The sequence below is a fragment of the Otolemur garnettii genome, unplaced genomic scaffold (assembly GCF_000181295.1).
Source record: "Otolemur garnettii isolate 467f Iridium unplaced genomic scaffold, OtoGar3 scaffold00138, whole genome shotgun sequence".
Taxonomy (NCBI): Eukaryota; Metazoa; Chordata; class Mammalia; order Primates; family Galagidae; genus Otolemur; species Otolemur garnettii.
This window is the reverse complement of record NW_003852533.1, coordinates 3,573,596-3,597,756: the sequence shown is the minus strand read 5'-3', so window position 1 is coordinate 3,597,756 and position 24,161 is coordinate 3,573,596. Positions and strand designations below refer to the sequence as shown.

At 43.5% G+C, this 24,161-nt stretch overlaps 1 protein-coding gene across 1 annotated transcript in view; it reads right to left on the bottom strand.

Moving 5' to 3' along the window:
* MSRB3 (methionine sulfoxide reductase B3) overlaps positions 1 to 24,161 on the bottom strand; it is a 111,575-nt gene that overhangs the window by 5,722 nt on the left and 81,692 nt on the right. Inside the window, exon 5 of the mRNA XM_003798531.2 lies at positions 2,545 to 2,642. Coding sequence (XP_003798579.1) covers positions 2,545 to 2,642 — 98 coding nt within the window. The remainder of the gene's footprint in view (positions 1 to 2,544; positions 2,643 to 24,161) is intronic.

Genomic DNA, 24,161 nt, shown 5'->3' with positions numbered 1-24,161 from the left:
AAAAAAAAATAAAAGGATCTTAAGCACTAAAGCAAGAATTAGGGACCAAAAGACTGATAAAATATAGCCATACTGCCAGGCGAGCAGGTTGAGACCACTGGTGTCATCAGTGGAAGCTCCGTTTATTTGTATAAGTTGGAGTAAAAGAGTCTTCGTGTTTACCGCAAGGAAAGATGAACCTAGTGTGACATATCCAACTGAGAATGTCTATGACAGACTAAAAGCATCTAGTGGATTCTTCATAACACAAACCACATTGATGCAATTCAGTCCAGAAAAAACGTGAGCCATGTGAGTTCAGAATACAAGAATTTTGGAAAGAGGAAGAGCAAACCAGCGAAGTTTCCCATACCATCTCACCATCAAAAGAGGGGGGTGGAATCCCTAAAAAGGGAGGAGAAATTGTGAGGAAAAGAAACTACATGAATTGAAAAACAATACGGTAAAAGAAGAGAAACTGAGAGTGCAAAGCAGCACTGAGACTGAGGAATGGGGAGGTAAAACCAGAGCTGCTCGGGAGGGGAACCACCAAATGCGTCGTTTTCCTCAAGTCCAGGTAAAACAGATACATGAGAAAAGGAAAGGGAAAGAACTGAAAAGAACTGTAGAACAAAAGGAAAATAAACATGAATACGAGACACAGAAGATGAAAGGAAAGATCCCCAGTGCCCGTGAACTCAGTGAGCTGTCACAGTTCTCAGGAGCAGATACTCTCGCCACCCTCGCCAACTCCACGACCCCCGCCACCCCCGTTACCCCTGCCACCCCCGCCACCTCCACCACCCTCGTTACCCCTGCCACCCCCATCACCCCTATAAGGAAAACTGGCAAACATGCTGCTCTTCAGCCCTGGACCCCATCACCTCCCACATGGGACTTAGTGTGCAAAGCAGGTTTTTTTATATGTGCCATAGTGGAACAAATTTCTCTTCCTCTTCTCTTTGAATTTAAGACTTTTATTTTAGAAAGGATCAGGCACTTTCTAAATATGAGAACTGAAGGTTATAGAAAAAGAAGCCAAAAGGAGGAGGTCCATGTGGGTTCTTCACACAATGGCTAGAAAGGACACAAGAACAGCAGCAGTGTCACCCTGGGCCTGCACAGGGCTAGGAGCTGTGCTTGGTATAGACTGCCTTCTTTTAGAATGTTGCTTAAATTCTGGAATTGTTTGTAGGTGCCATTTCCTTTTTGTCCCCATGGTCATCTTCCCCAAGGTCTTCCCTTGATTACCACTCTGTGCGGTGGCACAGAGAAAGGAGGAAGCTTATTCCAACAATGAATTATGAGAACATGGCAAGAAGCCACAGTGCCTCACTCCACTCCCCCAGCCATCAACCTGCCCTTTCCTCTGACATATGCAGCAGACAGGGCCATGGGGTCCTTGTGCTGTGCAGGGTCAATGAGCTTCAAGGCCACAACACTCCACACTTCACTCATTTAAAGGAGATTAGCACACAGGCCTGCTGCCACAGCATATTTGCTGATTGTGGCTATGAGGAGTTCTACCTCCTCAACACAGGCTGGTTTTCTCCCTTAGAGACAGCATTAATTTGGTTAGGGCAGAGTTCATAGAACTTATCAGAGAATCCTTGGAAATGGGGACAGATCTATACCTTGGGAGAAGCAGACACGGAAGGAGCTTGTCTCACGTTCCCAGTGGGCCTCCACACAGCCAACCATGAACTCACCACCTGCACCCCTCTCCAACCATCCTCCTCACATGCACCTAAGACAAGCCGTCTGTAGGGCCTCCACTGACTATCACTGCCCTGGGAGACCAAACGGGGTGCGCAGAACCACAAGGGAAGAGGATCATCAAACAGCAGGTGACAGAAGGCCCATAATCTTCATATGCCCCAGGAATAGCCCACTCCCCACTACACCGAGTCACCTGAAGGTGACTTTATCCTACCACTGATTTTGTTTCATGGTGTGAAACCCAGTGACTGACATTTCACTGGGCTTGCTAAACACTGAAGACAAGTATCTTTTGGATTTTAGATACAGGGTGTGCCAAAAATTATGTACTCATGTCAAGAGATGCTATCTATGTATTACCTTTCAAAGCTGAACTGAATATGCCAACAATGTGTAGTGTGACGTTTCTCCAAAGATGGGGTTCATCAAGTGCTGACGTGACTCTGCCACAGGCAGTCTGGTCAAAGAGGATGGCAGAAGCGCTGCTGTGGCTCTGAGAGCACAAGCCCACTTTGAAGTGGTTTCTGAAATCTACAAGCAGTATGGGAGGACAGCAATGAAGGCACGGGGGGGGGGAGCCTTAGGGATGCAGGGTACGTGGTTGCTGATGGCAGCCACTATGAGCACCTCTTATAATTGTAGGACTCAAAGTGACCTGTATTCATCTTTTGTCATCAGTATAGACTGAGTATTACGATTCTTTCTTAAAATATGCGCATATGTGTTTGGCCCTTTGGTAGAATTCATCATGCTCCTCTGCCTGTCCTGTGGCCACTGTGCCCTAGTTGCTGCCTCCAGCATGACCAGGCATCCTGAAAGCGCATGCAGTGCAAGCAGCTGACTGACCTGGGAGCAGCTGGTCTCCACCCGGTGCATGCCGTGGGAGAAGTCATCCGTGCACACGATGGCCTCCGAACTCATCACGTCGTAGAAAGCAGGCCAACCTGGGGGCAGAGCAGAGACAGGTGGCCTTGGGTTAGAATGTGATTTTAGAGAAGCACTAAGCAAATAATGAAAATCCTTAGTTTATGCTCAACTTTTCAACCTGAAAAGAAGTCAAAACCTGAAGAACAATGCATTTTGCAAGAGCATGATTACTTGTAAGACCAGCCCTTTCCTCACATTCAGAGGACACTTGTGTTGGGGTTCTGTGTCTCATGAGATATTCTTAGACCACCTAATGGTTTTCTAGAGGACCCGAGTGCAGAAGGCCCCCTCAGTGTTCTTTCTCTGGTCTTCAGGGTCACTGGGCACGGCCTGACCACTGTGAATCTTCTGCCGGGACACTCCTGCTACACAGTCAACTGGTCTGGCTGTAACTTCTCAGCTCCTTCCTCCATGTCTGCTTTAGAAAGCAGGCTTTTTCAGGACTTAGTCTGGGTGTTTGTAAGTGAAAACACCCAAACATCCTATTGTTTCCACCCTAATCTAACATCCTGAGATGGGCCGTGGTCAGGAGGCTCCAGCATTTCAGGGGAAATCACAGAGCACCACTCCTCAGGCATCCCTAGACAGCCCCTTCTCTCAGCTAGCATCTTGTTCCAATTTTTGTTTATTCTAATGATTTTTAAAATATATGCATGCTTTCAGAAACTCAGTGTTAAGTGAGCCATAATATTGTACAAATGTTTTGGGTGCACAGTTCGGTTTTACGTTCAGTACTTATGGGCAGGTTTTTACATTTCTTAAAAACATGTTTGGAGTTACTGAACTGAAGCCTGCACCCTCAAAATGATGCTAGAGGGGTGATGTTGCTGAATTGCCAGTGTAATTTGGTTTTTTATTTTTCACAAGCCAACTTCATTACTACAGAAAGGAGACAGCCCTTTAAATACATGGTGCTACCAAATGAAACCGAATGCAGACTTCAATGATACAATTTCCAGCTTCAAACAAAACAAATCAGCTCAGGCCAAGTTTTTATAAGATGCTCCCCCAAGCTTCCAATCCTCTACCATGCAAGAGTATGGCTTTCATAATCAGCTCTAGGTTTAATACCCAGAGTTCAAACCCTTTCTAGGTCCTTGATTTGAGCTCAAATCACCAGGAAAACTGTAACTGTCCAAACTGTAACAGAAAAATCATCATGCTAAGTAGCATTTTTAAGAAAACTCATCTCATGCTATTTTTAAACGCTAAAGAGAACTTGAATATATTCTAGGCTATAATATTTGGTCTACAGCAATTGCTTGACATGATTAGGGGTTCTTCCTTGTTCAACAACATAAGCACCAACTGCTAACAAAGCCAGGTTTGATGGTGATATCTGAGGCCCCTGAGAAATAAAGTCATTTATCTATGAGATAAAATAAAACATTCTGTATTTTCCTTCTTGGTCTCCCATGGCATGCTCTTTTGATTGTAGTTCGAAGCAGCTAATATTGGGGGGGGGGGACACTCAATTAGTAGGAAACCAATAAAGAGATCTAATAGTTTTGTTATCATTGTTTTAAATTGACCATAAAGCTACCTTACCCCAGCACACACACATTTTCCTATTTACAGAATTCAAGCTAAGTACAGAGAAATAGACATACACGTATTTCCTCTCTGTGTTTCACTGCATCTCATATACACTTATCTTGTTTTAAGCACCATGTGGATTTTTTTTTTTTTTTGCCATTTTTGGCTGGGGCTGGGTTTGAACCCGCCACCTCCAGCATATGGGGCCGGTGCCCTACCCTTTTGAGCCACAGGCGCCACCCCACATGGATTTGTAATTTATTTCCTTGCTTCCTCCCTTGGTAGGTGCCAGACACCTTGAAAGTCTAAAACCTCGGTGACCTGAGTCTTCTCACTGCCCACTGTGGTGTCCACAGCACAAAGGCACGACTCGAATGTTTATTAAATTGACTTCTAGTTAACCCCAACCAAGCAAGTGGGATGAGTAATTACAGTACATCACACAGTCCCACAAGAAAGAGGAAGAACATAATCACTGCCTTTCCCACAGACTAGATTAGGAAATACCAGAGCTAGATTCTCACTGCTGTATCCGACGTGGCTCAGTCACTGTCATTAAGCCTCTCCAGTCAGTGATTCTCAACCAGTGTGCTGTGTAAGGATCGGAGGGGTGTGAAAAATTTTAAAGACCATTAATTGTTTTCAAAAGACGTTCAAAGCCCAGTAAGCATATTCTTTTTATTACTCCTTTTTTGGATCAATATAACTTAAGTGTGCTGCCGAAGCTTAGCTACAGGTTCAAGTGTGCTGCGAGGGAAAAAAAGGTCAGCAAACACTGATGTAGGTGCAGAAACATGAAGTTCATCTAGAGCTCATCCTGCAAGGTCGTGGGGAGAGGACAGGTTGCTTGCCGAGGGTGCACAGGCTGTGAGCAGCAGAGCTCAGCTAGAATCTGGGTATTCTGACTTTAGTCTGAGACCCTCTTCCTATGTTCCACTTTCTTCCTCAGCAAGAGGCTGAACAAGCTTTCATTTGAACACTTTACAGAAGGGAGATCGCAGATTTTAAGAGATAAGTTACGGTCCCATCTGGATTAGCTGACAGTTTCAGAACTGCTCTTGAGGGCTCTGGAGGGAAGCAGGGAATTCATGTAACCTAAACAACACTGATTCTTGCACCTGACAATGACCAAGCTGCTCAAAAGGAAAGTTCAAGAGTGTTGATAAAAATGATGTAAATTAGTTTGAGACATAATTTTATATTCATTTACCCAAAACAGCCACAGGTATAGAAATTTACCCTTAGAAAATACCACTGAGAAAACTGGGAATTATATTTGGGGTTTCTTAATCCTTATTCTTTTGGATAATTGTCAACCTTGTCTACTAAAAATTTTCAACAAGCAGAAGTGCTTTCCAATGAGCTGTTAAACCTGGTCCCTAACACATTTTGTCTACTCAAACGCATTATTCACAGAATCTTCCGGGGAGCACATGTGAGAGCAGAGGAGGGTGAGGTGGGGTGGAGCAGAGCGGAGGCCGCAGAACAGCCCAGTGTTTCTGGGGAGCTGCTGACACCCAGATACTTTGTTGTTTTCGGCAGCATCACTTAAACGTCGAAAGGGACACTTTAAAAAATGAAAATAAGAATCAGGGAAGACATCTCGAAACTCTCTAAAATTCAGCGTCCCTTTGTACCACAGAAGAAATGCAGTTTGCAAGTGGAACAGGCAACACGTCAGCCCGGATCTCAAGCAGTAGAGACGGACCAGAGAGGCCCCGGCTGTGCTCTGGGGACGCCGGCCTCCCCGAGAGACCTCACCAAGGGTTCAGAGCCACTTCACTAGGTCTCCGGAAAAGTGAAGCTCTCTAGGAAGAGAATCCATCAGGAAGGTGAGGCCCTGACGACAATCAAACCAAGACGGCCTTCGCCCAAGAACAAACTGTCTCATGGCAGAGACGCCACAGCGGTGACAGGGCTTTGAAAGCAGAATTCCCTCATCATGTGAAAGTATTTAAAGGAGGAACTCTTCACTGCTGTAAAATCCTCAAAGGAAACCCTGCCCCCACTCCTAATAATAAGGAAAGTGCTTCAAAGGGTGGTGGGCGAACGCTGAAGCAATCTGTGTCTTGTTGAGGAAATTATCTTGAGCGAAGGGGTGGAGGAGGGGAGCGAGTTTATGTCAGTCTTGACATTAAAGAAAGATCATCCATCCTCCTTTCTCCAGGATTTTCCTTTTAGTCTTCTTGTCTAACAAAACATTATTTGTTTTGGATGCATTCTGTGCACTTTTTAAAAGAAAAGTCATGTGAAAACCTGTAGAAACAGAGCTACTCCCCCCTCAACTCATGCCTTTGCTTCTATTTGATGAGATTGCTGTGGGCCTATTACCATTTCGTTTCAAGGACTATCAACTGTACTTTTTAGATATGAGCCTATTATTGTCAAGAATTTTTTTGTTTTTTGAGACAGAGTCTCACTATGTCACCCTCAGTAGAGTGCTGTGCTGTCACAGCTCACAGCAACCTCCAACTCTTGTTCTCAAGCGATTCTCTTGCCTCAGCCTCCCAGTAGCTGGGACTACAGGCACCTGCCACAATAAGAATATCTTATTTTTAATAAATAGGTTCACCCCTCCACGAATCGTTCCCCAGATGGTGAGTAAACACAGCTGCAGCAGCCAAAGCAGGCGCACTGAAGGTGGCGTTTCACTCCAACTCCACTCAACCATCAGGCCACGGGACCTGCACAGACAGCTCGATGCGTTGCACAGAGTGCAGCAAATCCAGGGTCTGCTTGCTCACAGCACGAGTGCAAGAGCAAGTGGTCCAGGTTGGCAGGAGAAGGCCCCTGGTGCTTGTGACCATTCACACGAGAATGTATTTTTTATGTTGCAGTAAAAAGAATTATTACCCCTCCCAACCCATAATGCAGCTTAATGAAGCCACCCTGAGTGCGTGTGAACCAGTAACTGAGCGGTGACACGGCTATCACAAACGGCGTTCTGTTGACAAATTTTAAATGTTGCACTCCAACTGCCTCCTGAGAAAACTTTCTCAGCCCTCTATCCCAACCTCTTCCTCCTCCTCTTCAAAAATCAGTGAAAACAAGTTGTTAAAAATAGCAACAGATTATTAAAAAGTTGAAACCAATTCTATCTGTAGAAAACATGGCCCTCATTCCCCCGTTCTTAATTTAATGGGGATAGTGATAGGCTTCAAGCTCCCCTAATCCCTCCTTATCTCCACATAAACATTAGAAACCTCAGCAAATTAGCTACATAACCCCTCCATAGAACATGGTAGAAACTACTCATGAACAAGAATTTATTGTATTAAAAGGCAATTACAATATTCTGCCATTTTCAAGTGTTGAATAAGCACAACGGGGGCTAGTGTAGTGATGATTAATAAGGATCGTGTCTCTCGGCACCGTGCTGGAGAGACGAACGGAGGCCCATGTTTTGTGAGCAGACCAGTTCTCAAAGCTTTCTAATTCTAGGGCCATCCTGCAAAATTTGAAGCTGTGGATTTCTCTGCTGCTGGGACCTATTAACCTCACCTTACTAGCCACCTCAAGATAAATAAGACTCTATGAAGAACCGCAAACAAGAAGTGCTCCAAGCTTAGAGCCCTACTTCCTGCCACATTATTCACTTGAATTGACACTTCAAGTACAACTTTTATCTCATTTTAAAAAGAATGATTCTCTATTCCCCTTCAAAGGCCCGTTTGGTTGCAATATAGTCTCTTCCCAAAGTTTAGGTAGTAATCGACCAAATACAGTATATGTGTAGTAGAAACTCAAATGGTACAAGACGGCTGGTGATGAGACACTCCCTTTCCATTCCCTCCTCCCCGCAGGGAACCACATGTGGTGGGTTTTCTATTAAATTCTATCGTAGTTACCAGCCACATGTCACCATTTAAATTTAGTTCCTCGATTACACTAGCCACTTTCCAAGTTCTAGTAGCTAATGCCTATTACATCAGACAGCATGTCCCAGTTCCCGCAGCCATGTAACGTACCACCACTGGATAGTGCTGTTTGGACACTATGAATTGATTTCTTCTTATGAACAATGGAGATTTAGTACCCATATCTACACTAATCTTCCTCCATTTCTCTTTCCAATTTGATACTTATTTTTAATAAGGGGGCACACGCCTGTAGTCCCAGCTACTTGGGAGGCTGAGATAGGAGGATCCCTTGAGTCCAGGAGATCTGGGCTGTAGTGTGCTATGTTGATCAGGTGTCCTCACTGTTTGGCATCAATGTGGTGACCTCCCGGGAGTGGGGAACCACTAGGTTGCCTAAGGAGGGGTGAACTGGCCCAGGTTGGAAACAGCAGGTCAAAACTCCCATGATGATCAGTAGTGGGATGGCACCTGTGAATAGCCACTGCGCTCCAGCCTGGGCAACATAGTGAGATCCCATCTCTTTTAAAAAATAACCTCATTTAGTAACGTCTGCCTCTGGAACTATAAGTTTGTTGGACTCACCACTATATTTTCAACCAATTAAAATAGTGCCGGCTACATATAGGCTGTTCCAAAACCTTATAAATGAATAATGAAAGCATGAACATCTTGTCCTTAAGACACCACCACTAGACTCTTGGCCTTTGTGGACAGCTTGGCACCCTCCACCCTCTTCCCAAACCTCCCCCACTCTAAGGCCAGCTGTGTCTCAGTCTCCCTGCTTTTCTGTAGATTTTGGGGGCTACAAACAGGTAAACAGCACTTGTGTTACGCCGCACACTTGCTGTCCACTGCAAAGCTGAGGAGAACTGGGATGGCGAGTCCTTCCCCAGGGTCCAGTTGTCAGAGCTCAGGCTGCCCCAGTCACGCTGATTTTCCTGTTTACACTGCAACATTTGGTAAAAGGTGGGACACATTTCCTTTTATTTTTTGTTGGGATCATGACTTTCTTGCACAATTATACAACCTTTTCTGTGTTTCGAAATTTTAATTTCTGAACTTTTAATTACCAATACTTGTAAATATTCCACATAGATAGGATACAGAATGACATACAGATATTAACTACCCAGGTTAAACAGATAATAACACTGTTTTCTATATTTGCTTCAGATTTCTTTCTCCCTCTTTTTTTAACAAGTAAAACATTACAATTATAGGCAGACCTGACTCTCACCTTCTCCCCCGCTGTCATAACTTCTAGTTCCCCAAAGATAACTATTTATGTACCATTTCAACATTTATTTTGATTCAGCTTCTACCTATTTCTACATCCAGAAAATATAACGTTTTAAATATTTAAAATTTTATATAAAGGCATCACATTATAAGTTTATTTTGGCAACTTGTTTTTTTCATATTATTTTTGGTCTCGGTTGCTTTTTAACGGCATCATCTTATTTTATAAATGAAACACATTTCTAAATATCTCTGAAAATATGAATTAGAAGGATGTTTTATTTTAGTTTTTCTATGATTCTCTAAAATATCTCTGCTCTGTCGGAGGCAATTGTTCTCCTTATCTTGATATTTTTTCTTTCAAGCTCTTAATTTCCTTCATATGTCCATGGCAGAGATGTTTTTTCTTTTTTTGAGACATGATCTTAGTCTGTCACCCTGGGTAGAGTGCCGTGGAAGCAGCCTAGCTCACAGCAACCTCAATCTCTTGGGCTCAGGCAATCCTCTTGCCTCAGTCTCCCAAGTAGCTGGGACTACAGGTATCTGCCGCAACACCTAGCCAGTTTTTCTATTTTTAGTAGAGACAGGGTTTCACTCTTGCTCAGGCTGGTCTTCAGCTCCTGAGCTCAAACGATCCTCCCACCTCGGCCTCCCAGAGGGCTGGGATTATAAGTGTGAGCCACTGCACCTGGCCCATAGCAGTGATTTTCACCCTTTTTTATTTCACAGCACACTTGAACTTACAGTTAAACTTCTGTGGCACACTTAAATTATGTTGACTCCCCCCAAAAAACCCCGTAATAAGAAGAATATACTCACTGTGTCTTGAACTTCTTTCAAAAATAACTTAATGATTTTTAAAAATTTTTCACACACACCTAAGATTCTTTCAGAGCCCACTAGTGTGCCACGGCAGAGTGTGGAAATTGCTGGTCTATGGTGACGCTGACCAACAGCTCCTATTTAAAAACAGAGGCCTGGTCAGTTACCCACGTGTCTGGTGCAGGCTTCCCCTGCTACGTGGCATCAGGCCCAGTTCAGGTATGTTTCCTTAGTGTCACCACTGAAAACAAAAGCTGTTATAAAAAAGAAAGACTGCCTGGGAGCTGGAGGAAGGAGGCGCCCTTTACTGCTGATGGATAAGGGCTCGTCCCGGGTGCCCTGAGCACCCAACTGTGGGCGGCTCCCTCTCAGGTGCCCAGGCCTCAGTCACAGCCCCAGTTCTCCCAGATGGGCTTCTCAGCATCTTAAGAGAACAGTTTCTTAGACTATTTGTGCTATGAGTCACCTGTCACTCTAAATACAAAGGTAAGGACGATGTGTGATTGGCAGCTGTTGGTGACACCTGCAATTAAGCACCTCACTGTCAGTCCCCCATTTTGCTAATTCTGAGCTGTGTGTGCCTGAAGCTTCTACTGGGTTTCTTTGCCATGACGCTCATACACATTTTGGGCTGCAGCTTTCTTCAAATCAGCCACACCCATTAATGCATTTCCACCCATTTTTTTCCCCTTGGAAAAACTGTTTAAACTTCTTTTTCTGCTCAAGACTCGCCACCCACTCCAGTTCTCTTTGCAGGGGGGTTCTTCTTCTTTTACTCCTCCCCCTCTTTCTTTTTTTCCTTACTCTCATTTTAAAAAGGTCTCTTGGGAGAGAGAGGAAAAACGTCTGCTGAACCTTGTGGACGAGGAGCTGAGATTTCTTTTTAATAAAATGCAGGCTTTAATCTCCTTATCTAATATTTTCTTGAAGGAGCAACAGATTTCGGGCATCATTTTAATACTAACTGCACTTACATTATGTTTTTTTTAACCTTACTGATAAAAATACCAAAATCAGTATAAAGTTTAACAGCTCTAACTGGCTCAGATTTAACTCAGTGACAAAACTCTGATTCTGCGCTGACTACATGATAATAACACCTGCTTTGACGATACCTGCACAGGTATCTAAGTCAGAATGAATCAGCACGTCAGAGTGGTCTTCTTGCTGACCGGGGCATGGGAACAATTTCTTAGACTACTAGTCATGTTTATATTTGATTTTGATACAGTTTGGGAATATGATGTCTTTCTGTACTGCTGCCATTGCAAATATATGCTGATGAAGTGAATTAATTACTTCAAAAAACAAGAGTCCTGAGAGTCCAGACAGAGAGTCTGAGTCGCTATGACACGAAGAGATCAGTGTTTGTGGCGAACATTCTCCATGCTTCATTCAGCATCACTAAGTGGTCCCTGACATACAAACAATAACTAAATACTTACCTCAAAAACAGGGAGTTCAGTGTATGAAATTAGCATAAATCTACAGACTCTAAAAATTCGTGACTAATCAACAAAAAAAGAGTGAACAATCCCTTATATAACTGGGCAAAAGACATAAATAGAACTTTCTCTAAAGAAGACAGATGAATGGCTATCAAACATATGAAAATTGCTCATCATCCCTACTCATCAGAGAAATGCAAATCAGAACCACCCTGAGATATCACCTACCCCCAGTGAGAATGGCCCACATCACAAAGTCTCAAAACTGCAGATGCTGGCACGGATGTGGAGAGAAGGGAACACTTTTACACTGCTGGTGGGACTGCAAACTAATACAACCTTTTTGGAAGGACGTATGGAGAACCCTCGAAGAATTCAAGCTAGACCTCCCATTTGATCCTGCAATCCCATTACTGGGCATCTACCCAGAAGGAAACAAAACATTTTATCATAAGGACACTTGCACCAGACTGTTTACTGCAGCTCAATTTATAATCGCCAAACTGTAAAAACAACTTAAATGCCCACCAACCCAGGATTGGGTTAACAAGCTGTGGTATATGTATACCATGGAACACTATTCAGCCATTAAAAAAGATGGAGACTTTACATCTTTTGTATTACCTGGATGGAAGTGGAATACATCATTGTTAGTAAAGCATCATAAGAATAGAAAAGCAAGAATCCAGTGTACTCAATTCTAATATGAAGGCAGTAGATAATCTAATACATGGTGGGGGGGGGGGTTAGGGGAATATGGGAGTGGGGAGAGGAGAGGGAGGGGAGAAGGAAGTGGAATGGGGGTATGTGACACACCTCTTAGGACTGGGACACAATTATAAGAGGGAATTTACCTAACAAAGGCAATCAGTGTAATCTAATGCTTTGTACCCTCAATGAATCCCAAATAATAAAAACTAAAAGTCATGACAATAAGAAATGCTAATACAATTTAAATGCAATGTAGTATTCAACGATTAATCTTGTTTTGGGGTACCAGTTACCTTGCTTTGTCCTCCAGTTGTCAAGTAAGCCAGTATTTCCAAATGGGGTGGCCCAGCTGCCAGGGGCACTGTGGATGACGTGATAATTGGGGCCACCTGAAGGTTTTAAGCAGTGTTGGAACCTGATGAGATTTGTTTTAGGAAGATGGTCTGGAAGCAGGCTGGAGGGCGTAGGGATAAGAAAGAGCGTGGAAACAGGTGCACCTGATGGAAGGTTATAGGCAGGAGCAGAAGTGATGGAGCTCTAGATGAACACACAGCAGCAGGACTGGGGAGCAGGTGGATCAGAGAATGATGAAGGAGGCACCAGTCACGGCTTTAGGGATGGTGGTGCATGTGGGGCAGTGGGGAAGGACAGGATAGAGTCGTTACAGGAGCCAAGCTTATGTGACTAGCTGGAGCGTGCTAGAGAAGCGTTTTACAGGGAAAATAATAAAATCATTTCTTATAGAACTATCTAGGAGGCAGAGGGGTATGTGGGCTCAGAAATAAGACCTAAGCTGAAGATGAAGACTCAAAAGATTTCACCCACGTGGAAGTTGCTGACAACCTCGGGTACGTGCAGGAGGCAAAGGCAGCAGGACAAAGAACCAGATGGGCATTTAGAAGACAAGCAAAGGAGTAAGAATCAGGAGAGGGAAATAAAAGAGGACCAGGATAGATAAAGAGAGAGAACTGCTGGGCGGTGCCTGTGACTCAAAGGCATAGGGCGCCAGCCCCATATGCCGGAGGTGGCAGGTTCAAACCCAGCCCCGGCCAAAACTGCAAAAAAAAAAAGAGAGAGAGAGAGAACTGCTCAGGGTTGAAGGGCAGACAGCTGTGACGTGATCTATAGAGAGCATGAGCAGGGTCTGCTGAATCCAACAACTACAGGTAGGCAGAAGGGGAGAAGTGGAGAGAGTGGACACTGCCCTTTCAAAGCCTGGTGGGGACGGGAGGTAAAATAGGTTGATGGTGACCAGGAGAACACAATGAAGTTCATGTTAAGATATGTGGAATCTGGGCTCGGCGCCTATAGCTCAACCGGCTAAGGCGCCAGCCACGTACACCTAAGGTGGTGGGTTCGAATCGCCAGCCCGGACCCGCCAAAACAACAATGACGGCTGCAACCAAAAATAGCCGGGCGTTGTGGCGGGCGCCTGTGGTCCCAGCTACTTGGGAGGCAGAGGCAGGAGACTCGCTTGAGCCCAGGAGTTGGAGGTTGCTGTGAGCTGTAATGCCAGGGCACTCTACCCAGGGGGACAGCTTGAGGCTCTGTCTCAAAAAAAAAAAAAGATATCTGGAATCTGGGTGTCCCTACCTCTTGCCCCACATTACTGGGTTTTGTAAAGTGTTTAAAATGTTATAGTATTACTTTCCTAATATATTTTTTGCAATAAAATGTTATAAAAATATTTAGATACGTTAGAAAATATTAAGCATTACTCAAATACTTCTGAGGATATTGAATAAAAGCTATATTCGAAGAAAGACTGAAAGAATCTCGCTCGTTTTCAGTTTATTTTTAAGTTGAATGCTGTTGTCTCTGAAGCGCTGTCCTCCACCAAACAGAGACCCATGGGTGCAACGCTGTAAATGAATGACTACTGTGATCCATTTTACTTAATCACACAAAATAGGTGTTCAATAAACGTGGTTGAACAAATGAATCTGGAGCATTAATTCCAGGTCAGACATGTTCGGAGCACCCAGCACTCTGTCTTCAAGTCCCAGGCCGTGGTTTGCATCACGTATTATGGGGCGATTTCTGGTTAACATTTGCTTCCTAAGCCTCAGTCCATGACTGCTTCCTTCCCTACAGCCTCAAGGCCAAGCTCATGGAGACATTTCTTAAATAAATTAAGGAAGAAAACACTTTCGTTTGCATTGTTTAGTCACACTACACTTAATCAAAACACAATAATGTCCCACTTAGGGTGACCAGACGTCCTGCTTTCTAACAATTTGTCCCGTGTCTCGCAGTGTTTTAAAAAAGTCCCAATTTTTGGAAAGAATGCACGAACGGGCGGGAGAACAAGAAGGGAATATACGGTTTTCGGCTGCCATGTGGCTATTTCGCCAGAATATGAGTTTTATATTATTTTTGCTAATTTTATAATGTTAAACTGTAATTATAACAAATAATTGCTGAGAAGTGATTATCGAGAACTGCTTATCAAAGTTTGCATTGTTGTCAGGCCCTGCCCTGCCAGGTCCCCTGCCCCACCATCCGGCCATGTTGTCCCACCTTACCGATGTTAAAATCTGGTCACCCTACACTTAGATAAGTCAACATCACAGACACACCAGGGGAGTGGCGGTTGCCAGAGGCTGCTGGGGGCAGCATTACTGTGTAATGGGCAGAGCCTTGGGATGGTCCTGACAGCTGCACAATAGTCTGAATGTGTTTCACACCACTTAACTGTACGCTTAAAGGTGGTTAAAGTTTATATTATGCATATTTTACAATTAAAAAAAATTGAGGGAGAAAAACGATGCCAGCTCTGCAAACCAGGAGAGCCCCCGCCAGGAATCGCATCGCTTAGCTCCATCTTGGACTCCAGCCTCTAGAATCATGAGAAACGAGTTTGTTTTAAGGAAAAGAAAAGAAGATAACCACTTGGGACTATCACTGGGCCAGCTGAAGAAATTTTCTTTAAAAATAGGCACAGAATTTCTACTATTTTGTTTTAGGCAATTTTTTACAATTTTCAAATTTAATGTTTTTCTTCTTCCTACCTAACAAAGACAGTTCATTTCTTCAAGCATGATTATTAATAAACTCAGATGCACAAACCACGTAGCCTTATCACCCATAATCATTGCAGGCATTTAAGTCTATTTGAGGACAGCGTGACTAAGACCGATAAGAACACTGAGGGTCCTGTGGATAGTGTGGCCGTCTGGCCCCTGTTCTCTCTGGAGATCAGCAGCAGCCTAGCGGTGCCTCTGCAGGCTTCACTAAGGCCTTTCAGCCCCGGACAGCATTGTTAAATGGCTCCAAACACACGAGGTCTTTAATTAGGACAGATTTCATCCAGTTTTCTTCCAATCTCAAAATATCTCAGAAACTCCTAAGCAGAAGTTGACAGGGGCAAGCTTCCCTATATCCCTTTGGGGAGGCAGCTATTCATAATATTTTTTTAGGTTCAATAAAATTCCTAAACTCAAACCATTTCAACCAAAAACCTGGAAAGGAAGACTTTCTTCTCCCTGGCCTGAACACTCTCTCTCACTACTTTAAATCACAGCCAATGTTTTAAAAGATAGACGTACACAGAAGTCCGTTGCAGAGCCTTAGCATCAAAGGATCCGACCAGCATTGCAAGCAACAGCCTGACCTTTAGCCATAATTTCTAGGTGCCATTAAAAAATGTCTCTCAAAATGGTTTTAAATTTAGCGTTGACCTAGTAACCTTCATCCCCAAACATTCAACGTTAGATGATTATTTTATTTTGCTTCCAAAAGCTCTTCAGTCCAGTGAGGCATCCATTAGGAAGTTGCACAAAGAGTTTGAAGCTCGCTAAGGATTTATTAGCGACAGGAAGATGGTGATTTGGGTTGCTTGCTAAGCAAAGATTATTTATTGTGTTTAACTGACCTTTAGAATACCAGGAGAAATATAGGATGGGGAGAACAAAGAAATATAGATTCTGTTCTCAGTAGCAAGCAATTCAGACTAAAATGCAGCCCTGAATTAGGTCTACTGACCATTAAGCATTATTTGGGATTGTAATTCAAATGATTACTTGTATTTTTGGCTGGGTACCTATCAAAAATTTTAGGATAATTCCTCTCCTGAAAATAAGTACCTGATGAAAATGTAAGATTACTTTTAAGAGGCAGTTATATCTCAAAATTCTTTCACTTATCTAAATATTCTTTTAGGCTCGGCGCCTGTGGCTCAAGCGGCTAAGGCACCAGCCACATACACCTAAGGTGGCGGGTTCGAATCCTCAGCCCGGGCCCGCCAAACAACAATGATGGCTGCAACCAAAAAATGGCCAGGCGCTGTGGCAGGCGCCCATAGTCCCAGCTACTTGGGAGGCTGAGGCAGGAGACTTGCTTGAGCCCAGGAGTTGGAGGTTGCTGTGAGTGTGATGCCATGGCACTCTACCCAGGGGATAGCTTGAGGCTCCATCTAAAAATAAATAAATAAATAAATAAATATTCTTTTGGTATTCTTCTCTAGCTGAAATATCTCTGAACTTCTGGAAAAGATTTATATCTTTATTTTGTCATATACCTTTAAGTGCTATAATCTAAAATAAAGTATTTCCTTGTTTTCTTAAACCTGTGATCCTTTGTTGGTCTACATCACTTTTTCTTTTTTTTTTTGAGACAGAGTCTCACTTTTTGCCCTCAGTAGAGTGCTTTGGCATCACAGCTCACAGCAACCTCCAACTCTTGTTCTCAAGCGATTCTCTTGCCTCAGCCTCCTGAGTAGCTGGGACTACAGGTGCCTGCCACAGCATCCAGCTATTTTGCTGTTGTTGTTGTTGTTGTGTCATTGCTATTTAGCAGGCCCGGGCCAGGTTCAAACCCATCTGCCTCAGTGTATGTGGCCGGTACCCTAACCACTACATCACCAAGCCTACATCACCTTTTTATGATATATCAGAACTTAGTTCAACTACTACAATTTGAATTCAAAGAACCCTTTTTGAAAAAATATCTTGAAATAGAACAGATTGCTCAGAATAGCTATTAAACACAAATATTTTAGGATAAAATAATTGCTGAGTTGTTTGCATGCCAAAGATTCTTTGCTTTTACAGCAGACATATGTCAAAATTGAACCAACTTATCAAAATATATCACTGATATATTAAATTTTTGAATAGGGTATATAAAAAAATTATTAACAATCTACACAAACTAATGCATGTTCTGATCACTACCCTGTCTTCTTTCTAGCACCCAACCCTCCACCACTACTTTCTCATGGATTTATCAATTTTTAATACACTGTCACTCTTTATTAGATTTTTTTATCTCCTGCCTTTATTTCCCTGACTAGAACATAATCTCCATGGGGGAAGAGACAGTTACTTTGTTCCTGATGTATCCCAAAATGCTAGAGTAAATTTTGGTTGAAGGAATTTTATATATACATTTGTTACTCTGGAAATCTGGAATTTAAAGATAATACTTGCTTTGATTTAAAAATATAGATACAAGCCTTTGTAACAAAATTAGTTATAGACTCTCTCAGTCACTGACTTTTATTGAAGATTTGGGCATCTGATGACAATCTTCTCTAAGCCCCCAAATTCTGCCTGCATTCCAGGGGAGCTCGATGAAGGCCACCCACTGAATGTTCCTCATACTGCTACGTCTGGCAGAGGGCAAACGGGTGGCCAGGAAGCGGCTAAGGGCAGAGAGCAGGAACCGAATTGTAGCTGGGAACCAAACTGCAGCTGGGAACTGTGTGCTGGTGGGAAGGTACATAGCAAAATGTGGCTCGTGACTTTGACCTGACCTGGAGTTCTAATGAGCACGACAGGGTGGAGTTTCCTGAAGGATTCTGGGGAAGACCCACATGTAGAAGGAAAAACTGTTATGTAACTTGCTTAATCTCTCATGTAACAACAGCCTATCAATCACTCCAAAGGCAAATGACAACCAATCCTGCCAGGAGAAGGGCGGGACAAACTAGCTTATAAAAGGTAGAGCATGGGTCAGACTTGGGTCTGTCCTCTCCTCCCTCTCTGGAACGTGTCCTCCCTTGTGCAGCCTCCTTCTTTACATTCATTCTTTCTTTTGTGTGATGAACTCCTGGGGCAAAGCTGAGTTCTGGCTGATCCTCTGTCAGCAGCTCAGCTTGGTACCAGTGCTCATCCCGACTCGGGAAGATCCAGATGGAGCCAAAACTAAGTCCCCAGGGCTGAGTCCTGTGTCAGGGCCCATGGGAAGGGGTGGCCTTTGACCACTGACCGGCTTAGTGCATTAGAAGTCAGACACCATCAGCTGAATGTCAGATGGATAACTCTGGCGGAAGTGCCATGGCACTGCACACACAGTAACATGGCACAGGACCTTTGTGACCAAGAACGAGATTTCTAAGTGTCTAAGCAAGCACACCTCTGCCCGATCCTACTCTGCGCAACTGTATGAGTAACAGATGTGAGAAGCAGCCACTTAGTACTTAGCAGACACTGAATAAATAACTTGTTAAATAAGGGAGCCGAACTGGGGCTGAAGGGAAATACTAACAGAGACTGTGAAAATGGGGCCGGACATGGTGGCTCACACCTGTAATCCCAGCACTCTGGGAGGCTGAGGAGAGTGGGCTGCCCTGAGCTCACAGGCTTGAGACCAGCCTGAACCAGAGCAAGACTTGGTCTCTAAAAATAGCCAGGCATGGAAGGGTGCCTGTGGTCCCAGCTACTCAGGAGGCTGAGGCAAGAGAATTGCTTGAGCCCAAGAGTCTGAGGTTGCTGTGAGCTGTGATGCCACAGCACTCTACCGAGGGTGACAAAGTAAGACTCTGACTAAAAAAAAAAACCAAGAAATGTGAAAATGATATTATAATCAATGCATATATTTCAGATATTTTTATAAAGGGCCCCTCTCAAGTACTTCTTGTTTCTGATCTCGCTATATCAGAGTAATCCATGCCACAGATTACAATCTGTGGGTACCTGTGACTATTCTCTGATGTTTCTAGTTTGGGCAGCATGAGATTCTGGGCTCGTTGGTCAGCATTCAGGAACGTGAGCAGCACAGCACCATCACAGCGGTGTCTGGGTGTTTGGCGTCCTTTTAGTGACAAAAACATCACAAAAGTCTCAGCCACGTATTGACGAACAGTGGGCAAAGTCATGGCTGAAGGGCAGAAATCATTTTCAATTACAATTCCCATACTGTAAAAGTCCCCTAGGGGAAATTTTATCAAGATCTGGTGCCATAAAGATTTGTAAAGTTTGTCCACTTTGACTTAAGGTATAAGGCAAGATCAGTACACTAGCTCTTTGATCTTGGCCGGTTTTTCTTTTATGCATCTTTATTTGTAATGTTTCTTCCACACAAACAATTTTTACCTCTCAATTAATCTCGACTTTTCTGTTCCTGCTATTGCCCTTGGTGTCTGGCCTCCGGGACATCCCACCATCACCATCTCTTGGCAGGCTCTCATCCTTGGCTCCTGTCCTCTACACACATTAACCAAACGTAAATCCATAAACGTGCACATGCCATGCACTAGTTACAACCTTTCCCCCTTGGCTCCTTTCCCCATCTCATAGGAAACCTATGTCAACCTAATAAAGATTCTACCACATTTGTACAGCCATGCAAAATCCTAAGTGCCTACAGACACAGAAAGTAAATGTTCTACTAGTTGCATGTTCCACTGTGCAACCATCTCCCAGATGACAGGAAGGACAGCGCCAGCCAGTTTTTCTCTCTGACACAGATGCAGTGACATCCTGGCACATCCTGACAAATCCTTGCACACTCTCACACCTGGAACTGTTCGTCCTGTGACTGAGGTCCCCAGCCTCTGGTCCGTGGACTGGGAGTCGTCTGTGGCCTCTTGGGACCTGGGCCCCATCCCAGGAGGTGAGCAGTGGGGAGTGAGAGAAGCTTCATCTGTACACAGGTCACTGTGAAAGTTTTGTGACAAACTGTTGTGGCCCATTATTTCACTTCTAAGAAACACAGTTGACCACGCCCTTCCTGATTCTCCGTGAGAGTTTCCACTTCCTGGCTCACCTGTGTTCCTAGCAGGCTTCACTTGTTTCCCTTTGCATGGATTTTATGTTTCTTGACTTTTGTGGGTCTCAAAACTTTCATAATGACCTATGTTTTACACCTGCTCCCCATGGCGGCCATCACCACCTGAACTCCGCCTCCTGTCAGAACAAGGCAGTGTTAGATTCTCACAGGAGCACAAACCTCCTGCAAACTGCACGTGTGAGGCGTCCAGGCTGCAGCTCCTTAGAGAATCCTACACCTGAGCATCAGAGGTGGAGAAGTCTACGGAAAAATTGTCTTCCTTGGAACCGGTCCCTGGGGCCAGAAAGGTTGGGGATGACCATCCTATGGGACAGAGTCTTAGGAGTAGGGTTGTTAAGCCAAAAGGTAAATGTATTTTTGCATTAAATACATATTTCTAATTGGCTTTCCTAAACAAATAAGAGTGGAATTCTCTTTTCTGTATTCCCTCATCAATAGTAAGAGTTGTTGTTAAAAGTTGTTGTTAAGAGTTGTTTAAAAATTTTCCAGTAATTATTGCTAGGAGCATATTTAAGCAGAATTTGTATTTCATTGACTGCCTGCAGGGTTGTGAGCTCTTAATGTCTGCCGGCTTCATGAGCTCGTGCCCCAGGACCCAGGTCTTCGTAATCTCAGCCCTTGCTCTGTGGGGATCTGCTGTTTAATTCTCAACTGGCAGTTCCTTACATATTGCAGACATTCGTTTTTGCCTCTGCATTATAATTTTTATTCCATGTCTGTTGTTTTTGCATTTCACTTTATGATTTTTTACTCAAGTATGCTAACTATATTTAGGCTGCAGCCATGGTTGAGAAAAGCTCTCTGCACCTGGACTGTGCACGTGGCATCCTAATTTTCATGCAAGGGTTTTGTTTTTTGTTTTGCATTTGGATCTTAATTTATCTGAAATTCATTTAAGTAGCGTGTTTCCCTGAAAATAAGACCTACCCCCAAAATAAGCCCTAGCAGGATTTCTATGCATTTGTTAAATATAAGCCCCACCCTGATAACAAGACCTAGTGATGGGATGGCTACGCAGCGTATCTGCATAGCTACACCATGCACTTCGGTGCAGAGCCATATGGAAGACTGGAATACCTTTTATCTGCCACAGCTCCCTTCCCTGAGCCATTCGCACTCACGTGGCTGCGTGTGTGGTAACCGTGGTCACAGGCATCCTATTGCGCACATGTGAACAGCTAGAGAAAAGGATTTCAGGCATCACTAGCACCAGCCCCACCAAAAAGGTCAGCTCCCCCTGTCAGGTTCCAGAAGAAATGACTCAACTGTATTTGAATAAATGTAGATTGTTGTATTATACTTAATAAAAATAAGACATCTCCTGAAAATAAGCCCTAGTGTGTCTTCTTGAGAAAAAATAAATATAAGACAGTGTCTTATTTTCAGGGAAACACGGTATATGGTATATTTCCTTTTTTGGGGGGCAGGGCTGGGTTTGAACCCACCACCTCTAGCATATGGGGCTGGCACCTTACTCCTTTTGAGCCACAGGCACCACCCTCCCCCCTTTTTTTTCCTTTCAAATGAAACAGCATTTGGGCCATCAACAATTTTTTTTTTTTTTTTTGAGACAGAGTCTCTCTATGTTGCCCTCAATAGAGTGCTGTGGCATCACAGCTCACAACAACCTCAAACTCTTGGGCTCAAGCAATTCTCTTGCCTCAGCCTCCCAAGTAGCTTGGACTACAGGTGCCCACCACAACACCCAGCTATTTTTTGTTGTCGTTATTGTTGTTGCAGTTATCATTGTAGTTTAGCAGGCCCGAGCTAGGTTCGAACCCATCAGCCTTGGTGTATGTGGCTAGCACCCTACTCACTGAGCTATGGCTGCCGAGCCAACAAATTCTTGACTGAGTTGAAATACCATGTTGTAAATTGTCATGGACACTGGCATCTGTGAGGGGTCTTTTAAAAGTTCATTAAAAATCCATATTATGAAAAAGTACGCATGGACTTCAAAATTTTTTGCACCAAAATAAACTCCCACTAACTTATAACATGTCTGAACGTAATCCAGTTTGTGGTACTGAGAAGGGTGAGACATTAGTTTGTAAAGAGCCCCGTCCCAGCAACACGATCTTCACCTTTTTACTTTTAGTGTCATTTTACTTTCAGTATCTCTTTCAGATAAAGTAGCCCTTTTAGGAAGTTTGATTCCTTAAGCCTGATATCTCTCTCTCTCTCCCCAAGGGAAAGTTTATCCCATTTAAATTTATATAAAAATGCATAATTCCTTTCAACTTCCATCATTGTATTTTCTGATTTTACATGTCATTGTGATTTCCCTAAACTAAGTGTTTCCTTAATTTAGAAATCCATTAGACTTTGTCTCTAGTGGACTAGGAGGTATATATAGTGTTCTTATTTTTACAATGGGCTACCTTTAATATCTCAAGTGTAAGTCCACTCCCATTAAATTTATTTAACAAAATCATATCTATTAAAAACCTTGTGTAAGATGAGGGATCAGCACACATTTACCTGAACTCACAAGTTCGAGACCAGCCTGAACAAGAGTGAGACCCCTATCTCTAAAAATAGCCAGGCATTATGGCGGACACCTGTAGTCCCAGCTATGTGGGAGGCTGAAGCAAGAGAATGGCTTGAGCCTAAGAGTTTGAGGTTACTGTGAGCTGTTACGCCATGGCACTCTACCAAGAGCAACAAAGTGAGACACTGTCTCAATAAATAAATAAATAACTATCCTAATGGGCCCAGAGTATATTTTTAATGAGTCATTCTCACATTCACAAATCCCTGTATCTCAAGTTCATATAAGAATGGCTGAAGGGAGCAATGTTTGTCTGGGGAAAAACCTCTTCCCTTGTCTGAAATTACTCACTCTGACAATCTGACACGTGGCCACAGCATTGAGCAACACAACACTGCAATCAAGCTGAGAGGGGTGACCCTGTCCCTGCGTCAGGGCCTGGTACAGACCCGCTCTAACTGCTCTGTTAGAGAAAACAACTACTACACAAAGGCCTCATGAGGGGCAGGCAGGGGGGTGCGGGCAGGGGCGGGAGCAGGTTGCAACGCCAGGCATCTTTGTTCCTATCTTCCCCTGCTAAAATGTAAGTCAATTCCTTTACCTGAGTTAGGATTGGAAAAGATAGATGAGGATATAGATAAAGAAGGAAATTAACTGCTTTAAATGTCAGCTTGTGTTAACATGGGTATCTCTAAACCCCCATTTCAACACTCTTATTTTACTATAGAGCCATCAAGCTTTTTCTCCCCCCTTTTCCTATTTTGGAATTCATTCATTTTTCCTTACCACAAAACTGTCCTGTGCCAGAATCTGGTTCTTTTCTCAAGGGTTTAACATTTCAGCTTGTTGCAAACAGCACATGGGCACAGACCGTGCAGTAACAATGTGCACTGCATCCCAAACACTTTCATTTTCTGGATCTATGTGAACAGCAAGTAGTTACTGCATTGGGGTTTTCTACTCTCAAAATAAATATGCTAATGAACCAGCCAAGGCGCGAGTGTGGACATATATTCTACACTGACTTATGAATAGAAGTCTTTGCTGTCACTGATTTAAAATCTTTTAAAAGTTCTGTGCTAAAGCCATATGACAAATGTGTGGTACGTACCCAGGCTTCTGGGATGGAAATTCAGATTTGTTCTTAAAGACATCAAACATACTGAAGTCTAGTAAAAGGTTTCCCAGTAATTAGCCTGACACACAGCCAGGCGTCCCCTTCTCAACACACAGACACAGACACATAGAGAGACACAGACACAGACACATAGAGAGACACACACACAGACACAGAGACACACACACACACAGAGACACACAGACACAGAGACACATGCACAGAGAGACACAGACACAGAGAGACACACAGCCAGGCGTCCTCTTCTCAACACACAGACACAGACACAGAGACACAGA